Source organism: Salmo trutta, chromosome 37 (genome assembly GCF_901001165.1).
Source record: "Salmo trutta chromosome 37, fSalTru1.1, whole genome shotgun sequence".
Classification (NCBI taxonomy): domain Eukaryota; kingdom Metazoa; phylum Chordata; class Actinopteri; order Salmoniformes; family Salmonidae; genus Salmo; species Salmo trutta.
Window position 1 is genome coordinate 1,915,708 of NC_042993.1, and position 12,159 is coordinate 1,927,866.

The window sequence follows — 12,159 nt, forward strand, 5'->3', positions numbered from 1 at the left end:
TTTCAAATACAATTTGGTCAACTACTGGGTTTTACAAATAAAAGTTCAAATAAAACTATTTGTTTTAAGTTGTGTATTTGGAAATACCAAAATACAAAGAAAAAAAATATTTAAATAACTCAAATTCACATTTTGAAATGAGGTCTGAGTCATATGCCTAAAACCCATGACTTTGTCCTCAACAGTCTTTAGGATGTTCAGTATGTTCACATGGTCTCTACCTACATAAGAAAGGAACAGAGATATAGTCCATAAATCCATCCATCCTATGTGTCCATCTATAGAAACACAGATGGTTTCACTACGTAAGAGGGGAACAGAGACATCCATAAATCCATCCATCCATCTATAGAAACACAGATGGTTTCACTACGTAAGAGGGGAACAGAGACAGTGTCACGCTCTGACCTAAGAGAGCTGTTTCTTCTTTGTTTAGTTAGGTCAGGATGTGATATGGGTGGGCATTCTATGTTTTTATGTTTAGTTCTTGTTTTTCTATTTCTATGTTGGAGTTTTGGGATGATCTCCAATTAGAGGCAGCTGGTTCGCGTTGTCTCTAATTGGAGATCATATTTAAGTTGGGGTTTTCTATGGTGTTTTGTGGGTTGTTGTTTTCCGTTTTGTTGTCTGTTGCCTGACGGAACTGTTTGCTGTCGTTTTGTTTCTTTGTAAAAGTGTTTAGTTTTCATTAAAGAAAAATCATGAGCACTCAACACGCCGCGCCTTAGTCCCCTCTATACGACGTACGTTACAGAACTACCCACCACGATTGGATCAAGCGGCGTGCCCGGGCAGAGATGGATACCTGGTCTAATGAGGATTGGATTGAAAGGAGAAACTGGACTTGGGGCCAGGTAATAGACAGGTATCGTCGCCTACCGGGGAAGAACGAGAGGCAGCCCCAAAAATGTGTTTGGGGGGGGGCACACGGGTAGTTTGGCGGGGGCACACGGGTAGTTTGGCGGGGCCAGGGGTGAGACCTGAGCCAACTCCCCGTGCTTATTGTGGTGAGCATGTGCCTGCCTCTCGTACTCTCCCTCCAGTGCGCCTCACTAGCCCAGTATGTCCTGTGCCTGCTCCTCCCACTCTCCCTCCAGTGTGCCTCCATAGCCTAGTACATCCTGTGCCTGCTCCTCCCACTCTCCCTCCAGTGTGCCTCACTAGCCCAGTACGTCCGGTGCCTGCTCCTCCCACTCTCCCTCCAGTGTGCCTCCATAGCCTAGTACATCCTGTGCCTGCTCCTCCCACTCTCCCTCCAGTGTGCCTCACTAGCCCAGTACGTCTGGTGCCTGCTCTGCGCACCCGGTCCTCAGTGCGTCTCTCCAGTCCGGTGAGACCTGTTCCAGCTCCACGAGAAAAGCCTCCAGTGATAATCTATGGTCCGAAGCCTGTAGAGATGATCCATGGCACGAAGCCTGTAGTGATGATCCATGGCCCGGAGCCTGTAGGGATATTCCATGGCAAGAAGCCTGTAGTGATGATCCATGGCCCGGAGCCTGTAGGGATATTCCATGGCACGAACCCTCCAGAGGTAATCCATGGCCCGGAGCCTGTAGAGATAATCCATGGCAAGAAGCCTGTAGGAATGATCCATGGCCCGGAGCCTGTAGAGATAATCCATGGTACGAAGCCCTCCAGTGATAATCCATGGTGCGGAACCTGTAGAGATGATCCATGGCATGGAGCCTGCAGCAACGGTCCCTAGTCTGGAACCTATAATGACGCTCCCCAGTCCGGAGCCTCCAGCGACGCTCCCCAGTCCGGAGCCTCCAGCGACGCTCCCCAGCCCGGAGCCTCTATCGACGCTCCCCAGCCCGGAGCCTCCAGCGGCGGTCCGCAGCCCGAAGCCTTCAGTGGCGGCCTTTAGCCTAGAGTCTTCAGCGGCGGTTGGCGGTCCAAAGCCTCCGGCGATGATCCACGGTCTGGTTCCTCCGGGCACACAGAAGCGGGGGGATCAGCGGGCGGTGGGGGTGCTTCGCCCCGAACCAGAGCCGCCGCCAAGTACAGATGCCCACCCGGACCCTCCCCTATAGGTTCAGGTTTGCGGCCGGGAGTCCTCACCTTTGGGGGGGGGGGGGGTACTGTCACGCTCTGACCTAAGAGAGCTGTTTTCTCTGTTTAGTTAGGTCAGGGTGTGATATGGGTGGGCATTCTATGTTTTTTGTTTCTATGTTTAATTCTTGTTTTTCTATTTCTATGTTGGCGTTTTGGGATGATCTCCAATTAGAGGCAGCTGGTTCGCGTTATCTCTAATTGGAGATCATATTTAAGTTTTTTTTTTCCTATTGTGTTTGTGGGTAGTTGTTTTCTGTTTAGTTGTCTGTTGCCTGATGGAACTGTTTGCTGTCGTTTTGGTTCTTTGTAAAAGTGTTTAGTTTTCATTAAAGAATAATCATGAGCACTCAACACGCCGCGCCTTGGTCCCCTCTATACAACGTATGTTACAGACAGTCCATAAATCCATCCACCCTGTGTCCATCTATAGAAACAGATGGTTTCACTACGTAGGAGGGGAACAGAGAAGGATAGGAAGCTTACGTAGTGAAAGGTTGCTCTTTTTAGAATAAGCTTCTCTCTCATTCTCCCTCGTCGTTTGGCTCATCATAGGCTAGTTGTTCCACAGACTCTGTCGTTAGATGTGTTTAGTACCAATGGACGAACACTAGATGGCTAAAAAACACCATCAGCGTCACCAACCATGGAAAGATACAGGGTGAACAGGCTTTTGTTCTAGCCCAGCACTAACAATCACTCATTTAACTCATTCAGGTCTTGAAGAGCATGTATTGACAAATGTTAGTCACACACATGCATCCTACATACGCTAGCCCCACCCATCCTACATACGCTAGCCCCACCCATCCTCCCCACTGGACAGTATTTTTAGCTGAAACCTGATCCCTTCAGCAACAGAGAATGAAGGCAACACTGCAAAACCCCTGCCTTTAACTAGCTCCGTGGACACACACAATAACCCGTTCTGACATGCAGACATACACAGTGTGACGCAGACACGCAGCAGGACGTTACGTACACATGGGGACACACCCGTCTACAGTCCAGTAAGGAAAATAAAAGAATGAGACGTGTGAGCTGAGGGCTGAAGTTATTCTCCACCAATCTGGAACAGAGCTCCATTACAGAGACTCACTGCAGCAGACATTACGGATCCATAACCAGGTAATGTACAACTTAATGTATACCCATATCTCTGGGTGTTAGAGAGGGATACGTGTGGAAATAGTAGTATGATTCAACTTTTACCAGCAGACGTAAGCCACAGAGAGCTGTGTGTGAGTCAGACTCAAGCCCTTCCTGTGTGTGAATACTTTCCTCAGTGCAGACAGCCTGTCAGACTAATATGGCCAGATTAAATGGGCACGTTTAAACAATGGCCTGTTTTGGAACCCTGTTTGATTGTAGATGGGAGGAAGAGAGATCCTGTTCACATTATATATTTCATTTTGATTGAATAACCAATGGGTTGTAGAACAGTTGTAGAAGCTCTGAGTGTTAACGGGGTCAGAGAGTGACAGGGAGCCAGGGATCAGATAGAGACGGCCCCATTCAGTTCCAGTGCATATTTAAATCCAGAGGGGCATCTGTAATAGATTTAAAAAATAAAGGGGGGCGGGGGGGGGGGGCTACAAGCAACTTCACTCACTGAGCTATTTGTTTCTCTGCAGCTTCAAGACTTCTAAAGGATGAAGAACCTTAGACTTCTCCTCCTCTCTCTCTCCATCTGCCTGTTGCTGGGCAACCTGGGGGTGAGTGGCTACAGTAATGTCGAACCCTGCCAACGGTCCCGATGCAATAACTGCCATGAAAAGTTCCTATACCGGCATGTGCGTCCAAATACCCCGTTAACAACGGACCGCAACGCGTGGGAGAAGTATCTACGTGAACAAAATGACTGCTCAAGACCCACGCAGTCCTTCCTCCATCCCAAAGACCGGGAGAGGGTGGACGCGGTCTGCTCCAGCTCTGGGGGAAAGACGTACCAGGGGAACCTGTGCATCAGCCAACGCCCGTTCACATTTCTAACAGTGAGGAGCGAGACTGGGACCTGCGGTGTGTCCAGCGTGCGGGAAGAGACCAAGCATTTGATCCTGGCATGTGAGGTGCTGGAGAACAGGTGTGTGCCGGTCCACTTCGAGGGGAACCGCGAGGGGAGAAAGCCCGACAATAACGCTGCAGGATGTGGCAGCACGGAGAAAGGGAAGGGCTCAAGCTTCAAAGTATCAGAAATGTGGCTGGCATCTTTATTGATACTCATGTTTCTCTCACAACTCCTTTTCTGAACAGTTAATGGGGGGGCAGATAGTCAAACAGTACATCAAATGGAAGTTTGTTTTAAAGTGTCTGTCCTACACTCTAAAAAGAAAAGGTTCCTGGAGTATCCTTTAGGGGTTCTTCAAATTTAAAGTGTGAGTGAACCGCTATGAGTTCTTCAAAGAACCACTTGGATCCTCAGAGAACATTTTGAAGAACCTTTTGGGGTTAATTTTTGAGCTACCCCTCTCCCCTATTATTAATAATAGTAATACGCATAACAAAAACAACAATAACACAATATTTTATTGTTCTCAGTGTTTATTATGATTTTCGTGGCAAAGCAGAATAAAAAAATCCAAATATGAGGTAAACTCCCAGCAGAGCCCCAAGTCCAGTGGAAGTCCAATGAGTATATCCTCTGGCGTGTTGACGTTATTGTGTTGATGTTCTCCGTATCCATAGCCAGAATGAGGCGTATTTCTGTCTGTAATAATGCCCTTTTGTGGGGAAAAACTCATTCTGATTGGCTGGGTCTGGCTCCACAGTAGGTGGGCCTATGCCCTCCCTGGCCCACCCATGGCTGCGCCCCTGCCCAGTCATGTGAAATCCATAGATTAGGGCCTAATTTATTTATTTCAATTGACTGATTTCCTTAATTAACTGTAACTCAGCAAAATCTTTGAAATCGTTGCATGTTGCGTTTATATTTTTGTTCAGTATACTTCCATATATACTTCCATTCATTGGTGTGTAGCCCAAACTGTTCTGAAGCTACAGACAGAAGTTGGCAGATCGGTGGTACCGACTTGTGGGGGTCGTAAAAAACTGAGAACACCATCATGTTGGTGAGAGTCTCATCTTTCCATAGAGGGGTCATATTAGTTTGTTGGCCAAACCGTTCGGAGGCTACAGACGTTTTTGTGAGAAGAACGATTTTCGCCATGTCTCATGGTCTAAACAAACAGTAGCTTGGTCACCTTCCACCGCAGATGCGGAAGGACGCCATTGGCGGATGTGGTGAATTGAGACGCAGCCCATCCAAAAAGCTACATATATCTAGCTTAAAGCTACAATATGTAACTTTTTGGGCAACCTGACTGTCACAGCGGTCGATGAAAGGGGACCAAGGCGCAGCGTTTAGAGTGCTCATTCTTACTTTATTTTATGAGAACACTTAAACAAAAGAACAGAACGACAGCCAACAGTTCCGTAAGGTACTCAGACAAAACGGAAAACAACTACCCACAAACCCCAAAGGAAAACAGACTGCCTAAGTATGGCTTCCAATCAGAGACAACAAAAGACACCTGCCTCTGATTGGAAACCATACCCAGCCAAAACATGGAAAACAAAACATAGAAATAGAATACTAGAAAAACCCCACATATAAACAGAAAACCCAAAACCACCCAACACAACCACCTGTCACGCCCTGACCACTACTATGGAAAATTACCTCTTCCAAGGGTCAGGACGTGACACTGACCAAATTCACATAGAAATATGAGTTATAGATCTTTCATGAAAGCAAGTCTAAGAAGCGGTAGATCTGTTCTATGTGAGCTATTTGTGCGTCTTGTACTTTCAGTTTTGTACGCAAACAATATTTTTGGTTATTGAAAAAATATTTCACAGCAGTTTAGGTGGTACTATGATTCTCTACACAATGACTGCTTGTTTTGTCATAAACTGAAATTAGGTGAACTATTAGAATTTTATCAACCAGGAAATGGCGGAGTGATTTCTTAATAGTACATCTTTAAACAGACGGATTTTGATGGGGATTTTTGTATTATGCTAATTAGATTTCAGCGGGGGGGGGGGGGGCGCGGACATCGACTCTAGGGGGTGTAGACTGGCATGTATTCAGGTCTGGCCCTGGGCTATAACGTTTCACTCACAACATTTAAAAGACTGCCATGTATTCAGGTCTGGCCCTGGGCTATAACGTTTCACTCACAACATTTAAAAGACTGCCATGTATTCAGGTCTGGCCCTGGGCTATATAGTTTCACTCACAACATTTAAAAGACTGCCATCTATTCAGGTCTGACCCTGGGTCTGACCCTGGGCTATGATAGGCTGGGTACCTTGTACTCTGTGTCATATGCCAAAGATGTTTAGCATAAAAAGAGTGGCAAGGAGGGGAATGATAGCTAAACAGACTGGTACCTGTACCAGACTAGAGCTATGACGTTTCACACACAACAGTTAAAAGACTGCCATGTTTTGTTCTCTCACGACATCTATTCTGAACAGTTGAAAGACTGGGCATTTGTTTTGTCATATGTATGTTATGGACAGTGTTGCCCGTTCCTGTGTGCCAGTCAGGGATCTGTCTATGGCTGTGGGCCCCAGCCTAATGTTGGCGTCAGCATTTCATTACCTTGTACTTCATTTGAAAAAGTGTATTGTACCATGCTGAATATATGCACTGTCAATAAAGGTTGATTTTGGTAGAATGTTGAAGAGCAGCATCATCAGCCAGCATCATCAGCCAGCACCATAGGCCTTAACACAGGGGTTAAACCACATGACCTCATCTGAGAGGTCACACACAAGCAGCACATTCCGAGTTGGCAGGCAAGTGCTTTACTATGAGCATGTAAACATGTAATACACCCCCATCAGCCTACAACATGGATTGGCTTTTGTAGGCCTGCAACAACAAAAAAAGGAGAAAGAAAGAAGATTTTTAGGAACTCAGTCGGGGTCTCAACTTACTGTTGAGTTACAATAGTAGAAAACACAAGGTGACATTTCTAAATGTGGTTGTGCATCAGTAGTTTTTCTGTTGTTTTGTCAGTCACTGACATTCACTCAGTTAGCCATGTCTGCTAACATTGTTTAGATTGGTAAGTTAGTCTAGCGTCCAGCTATCTAAACATGTAGTAATCATGGACCGGGGGGCCCTATTGATTATGTTAGTCACTCTCACTTAGATATCATATTAAAAACTGCAAACATTTCTATTCACCCTATTGCAAAATGTGTAGAATTGAAGGAAATTTTCTGTAAAATTGCAAATGTTTCTCTCCGCCCCATGGCAAAATTAGTAGAATGCATTACATTTGTTATAAAACTGCCAAATCTTATCTCCACCCTATGGCAAAACGTGTAGAATTGCAGAAAATGTTCTCTAAAACTTCCATCACAAGGATAGGAGCGCATAAGGATGCATTGTGAAAGTATCGGAGCAGTGCCATGGTCAGGAAGAACTTTAAAGGTATTGAGATGGAATGTGGGCATTCTTCAGTGTTTCTATAGGGTGGGCAGCATGCACTTTTAGCCTAGTTCTGCTCAATGGGCAATTGAACAGGAACAGAATGTGAAATAGGAAGTTCATTTGTGGTTTAGACAATTCTCAGCTATTGGGCTATTCGGGCCTCCACTGTGACCCCTTTCCTTGTTCTATAGGCCAATCAGATCCAGCTTCTCTATCACACATGCACTGTGTGAGGGACGTCTAGAAATAGAGGGCCATATGTGGAGCTCACCTGGTGAAACTTGTTCTGCATGCAGACACAAACACAGACACACGCGTGTACACCAGTGGAGGCTGGTGGGAGGAGCTATGGGAGGACAGGTTCATTATAATGGCTGGAATGGAATAATAGAACGGTATCAAACACATCTAACATATGGAAACCACACGTTTGACTACGTTCCATTTATTCCATTCTAGCCGTTACAATGAGCCCGTCCTCCTATAGCTCCTCCCACCAGCCTCCACTGACGCTATGTAATTGAACTCACATAGAGGGCAGGTTCCAGGGAACTCACATACACGGCTGGTTCCAGGGAACTCACATAAAGGGCCGGTTCCAGGGAACTCACATACACGGCCGGTTCCAGGGAACTCACATACATGGCTGGTTCCAGGGATAAGCAACATAAACTCACATACATGGCCGGTTCCAGGGATAAGCAACATAAACTCACATACATGGCCAGTTCCAGGGATAAGCAACATAAACTCATATACATGGCTGGTTCCAGGGATAAGCAACATAAACTCACATACACGGACGGTTCCAGGGACCTCACATACATGGCCGGTTCCAGGGATAAGCAACATAAACTCACATACATGGCCGGTTCCAGGGATTAGCAACGTAAACTCACATACACGGCCGGTTCCAGGGAACTCACATACACGGCCGGTTCCAGGGATAAGCAACATAAACTCACATACACGGCCGGTTCCAGGGATAAGCGACATAAACTCACATACACGGCCGGTTCCAGGGAACTCACATACACGGCCGGTTCCAGGGAACTCACATACATGGCTGGTTCCAGGGATAAGCAACATAAACTCACATACATGGCCGGTTCCAGGGATAAGCAACATAAAATCACATACATGGCCGGTTCCAGGGATAAGCAACATAAACTCACATACATGGCCGGTTCCAGGGATAAGCAACATAAACTCACATACACGGATGGTTCCAGGGAACTCACATACACGGCCGGTTCCAGGGATAAGCGACATAAACTCACATACACGGCCGGTTCCAGGGATAAGCAACATAAACTCACATACACGGCCGGTTCCAGGGATAAGCAACATAAACTCACATACACGGCCGGTTCCAGGGAACTCACATACACGGCCGGTTCCAGGGAACTCACATACACGGCCGGTTCCAGGGATAAGCAACATAAACTCACATAAACGGCCGGTTCCAGGGATAAGCGACATAAACTCACATACACGGCCGGTTCCAGGGATAAGCAACATAAACTCACATACATGGCCGGTTCCAGGGATAAGCAACATAAACTCACATACATGGCCGGTTCCAGGGATAAGCAACATAAACTCACATACATGGCCGGTTCCAGGGATAAGCAACATAAACTCACATACATGGCCGGTTCCAGGGAACTCACATACACGGCTTTTTCCAGGGATAAGCAACATAAACTCACATACACGGCCGGTTCCAGGGAACTCACATACACGGCCGGTTCCAGGGATAAGCGACATAAACTCACATACACGGCCGGTTCCAGGGATAAGCAACATAAACTCACATACATGGCCGGTTCCAGGGCTAAGCAACATAAACTCACATACACGGCCGGTTCCAGGGATAAGCAACATAAACTCACATACACGGCCGGTTCCAGGGATAAGCAACATAAACTCACATACATGGCCGGTTCCAGGGATAAGCAACATAAACTCACATACATGGCCGGTTCCAGGGATAAGCAACATAAACTCACATACATGGCCGGTTCCAGGGATAAGCAACATAAACTCACATACACGGCCGGTTCCAGGGATAAGCAACATAAACTCACATACATGGCCGGTTCCAGGGATAAGCAACATAAACTCACATACATGGCCGGTTCCAGGGATAAGCGACATAAACTCACATACATGGCCGGTTCCAGGGAACTCACATACACGGCTGGTTCCAGGGATAAGCAACATAAACTCACATACACGGCCGGTTCCAGGGATAAGCAACATAAACTCACATACACGGCCGGTTCCAGGGATAAGCAACATAAACTCACATACACGGCCGGTTCCAGGGATAAGCGGCATAAACTCACATACACGGCCGGTTCCAGGGAACTCACATACACGGCCGGTTCCAGGGATAAGCGACATAAACTCACATACACGGCCGGTTCCAGGGATAAGCGACATAAACTCACATACACGGCCGGTTCCAGGGATAAGCGACATAAACTCACATACACGGCCGGTTCCAGGGATAAGCAACATAAACTCACATACACGGCCGGTTCCAGGGATAAGCGACATAAACTCACATACACGGCCGGTTCCAGGGATAAGCGACATAAACTCACATACATGGCCGGTCCCAGGGATAAGCGACATAAACTGACATACATGGCCGGTTCCAGGGATAAGCAACATAAACTCACATACATGGCCGGTTCCAGGGATAAGCAACATAAACTCACATACATGGCCGGTTCTAGGGATAAGCGACATAAACTCACATACATGGCCGGTTCCAGGGATAAGCGACATAAACTCACATACACGGCCGGTTCCAGGGATAAGCAACATAAACTCACATACACGGCCGGTTCCAGGGATAAGCAACATAAACTCACATACACGGCCGGTTCCAGGGATAAGCAACATAAACTCACATACACGGCCGGTTCCAGGGATAAGCAACATAAACTCACATACACGGCCGGTTCCAGGAATAAGCAACATAAACTCATATACACGGCCGGTTCCAGGGATAAGCGGCATAAACTCACATACACGGCCGGTTCCAGGGAACTCACATACACGGCCGGTTCCAGGGATAAGCGACATAAACTCACATACACGGCCGGTTCCAGGGAACTCACATACACGGCCGGTTCCAGGGATAAGCGACATAAACTCACATACACGGCCGGTTCCAGGGATAAGCAACATAAACTCACATACACGGCCGGTTCCAGGGATAAGCAACATAAACTCACATACACGGCCGGTTCCAGGGATAAGCAACATAAACTCACATACACGGCCGGTTCCAGGGATAAGCAACATACACGGCCGGTTCCAGGGATAAGCAACATAAACTCACATACATGGCCGGTTCCAGGGAACTCACATACACGGCTGGTTCCAGGGATAAGCAACATAAACTCACATACACGGCCGGTTCCAGGGATAAGCAACATAAACTCACATACATGGCCGGTTCCAGGGAACTCACATACACGGCCGGTTCCAGGGATAAGCAACATAAACTCACATACACGGCCGGTTCCAGGGATAAGCAACATAAACTCACATACATGGCTGGTTCCAGGGATAAGCAACATAAACTCACATACACGGCCGGTTCCAGGGATAAGCAACATAAACTCACATACACGGCCGGTTCCAGGGATAAGCGACATAAACTCACATACACGGCCGGTTCCAGGGATAAGCAACATAAACTCACATACACGGCCGGTTCCAGGGATAAGCGACATAAACTCACATACACGGCCGGTTCCAGGGATAAGCAACATAAACTCACATACATGGCCGGTTCCAGGGATAAGCGACATAAACTCACATACACGGCCGGTTCCAGGGATAAGCGACATAAACTCACATACACGGCCGGTTCCAGGGATAAGCAACATAAACTCACATACACGGCCGGTTCCAGGGATAAGCGACATAAACTCACATACACGGCCGGTTCCAGGGTTAAGAGGTCGCTAAGGGCTTTTTCTGGGACTTTTTTATACTTTAATTATCTAGGCAAGTCAGTTAAGAACAAATTCTTATTTACAATGATGGCCTACCAAAGGCAATAGGCCTCCTGAGGGGATGGGGGCTGGGATTTAAAAAAGTCCTGCAAATAAAATATAGGACAAAACACACATCACGACAAGAGAGACAACACAACACTACATAAAGAGAGACCTAAGATGACAAAATAGCATGGACGCAACACATGAAAACACAGCATGGTAGAAACACAACAGGACAACAACATGGTAGCAACACAACATGGCAGCAGCACAACATGGTAGCAACACAAAACATGGTACAAACATGAGTCCCTGAACTGAGTCAGGGACTCAACTTAATATTGAGTAACAATAGTAGAATTAATCAGGTGCAATCTCAACATCTGGTTGTGCATCACCAGTTTTTCCTTATTATTTTTTATCTGACGTCAGTCACTGACAGCAGGTTTCCATCCAATTGGTGACAGATTTTCATGCGAATATTCTAACATCAGCATAAAAACAATCTGCACGTTTTCCCATCAGAGATGTGTTTCTATCAAATTTACTTGTTGCAGATAAAACCCTGTGCGTGATGATGCGTGCACAGAAACATACATTTTCCGTATAAATTCCCATGTACCAAATATACAG

General features: G+C 46.6%; 1 protein-coding gene and 2 long non-coding RNA genes across 6 annotated transcripts; all 3 read left to right on the forward strand.

Annotated features, from left to right (window-relative positions):
• Window positions 1-2,861: 2,861 nt before the first annotated feature.
• LOC115176714 (uncharacterized) lies at window positions 2,862-4,386 on the forward strand. The gene is made up of 2 exons (XR_003872272.1): window positions 2,862-3,180; window positions 3,687-4,386. It is a non-coding gene; the product is annotated as an uncharacterized LOC115176714 (long non-coding RNA).
• Window positions 4,387-5,879: 1,493 nt separating this feature from the next.
• LOC115176715 (uncharacterized) lies at window positions 5,880-6,737 on the forward strand. The gene is made up of 2 exons (XR_003872273.1): window positions 5,880-6,145; window positions 6,205-6,737. It is a non-coding gene; the product is annotated as an uncharacterized LOC115176715 (long non-coding RNA).
• Window positions 6,738-8,583: 1,846 nt separating this feature from the next.
• Window positions 8,584-10,180, forward strand: LOC115176864 (leucine-rich repeat extensin-like protein 5). 4 transcript variants are annotated; one of them, XM_029737213.1, is made up of 3 exons: window positions 8,584-8,859; window positions 8,914-9,407; window positions 9,708-10,180. In XM_029737213.1, exons 1-3 carry the CDS (start codon window positions 8,724-8,726, stop codon window positions 10,149-10,151), a joined length of 1,074 nt encoding a protein of 357 aa, XP_029593073.1. In that variant the 5' UTR covers window positions 8,584-8,723; the 3' UTR covers window positions 10,152-10,180. The 4 variants fall into 4 exon arrangements, with proteins under 4 accessions (XP_029593073.1, XP_029593071.1, XP_029593070.1 ...); XM_029737211.1 differs by having other exon boundaries at window positions 8,584-9,425; window positions 9,726-10,180; XM_029737210.1 differs by having other exon boundaries at window positions 8,584-9,407.
• The last annotated feature ends 1,979 nt before the right edge of the window (window positions 10,181-12,159 follow it).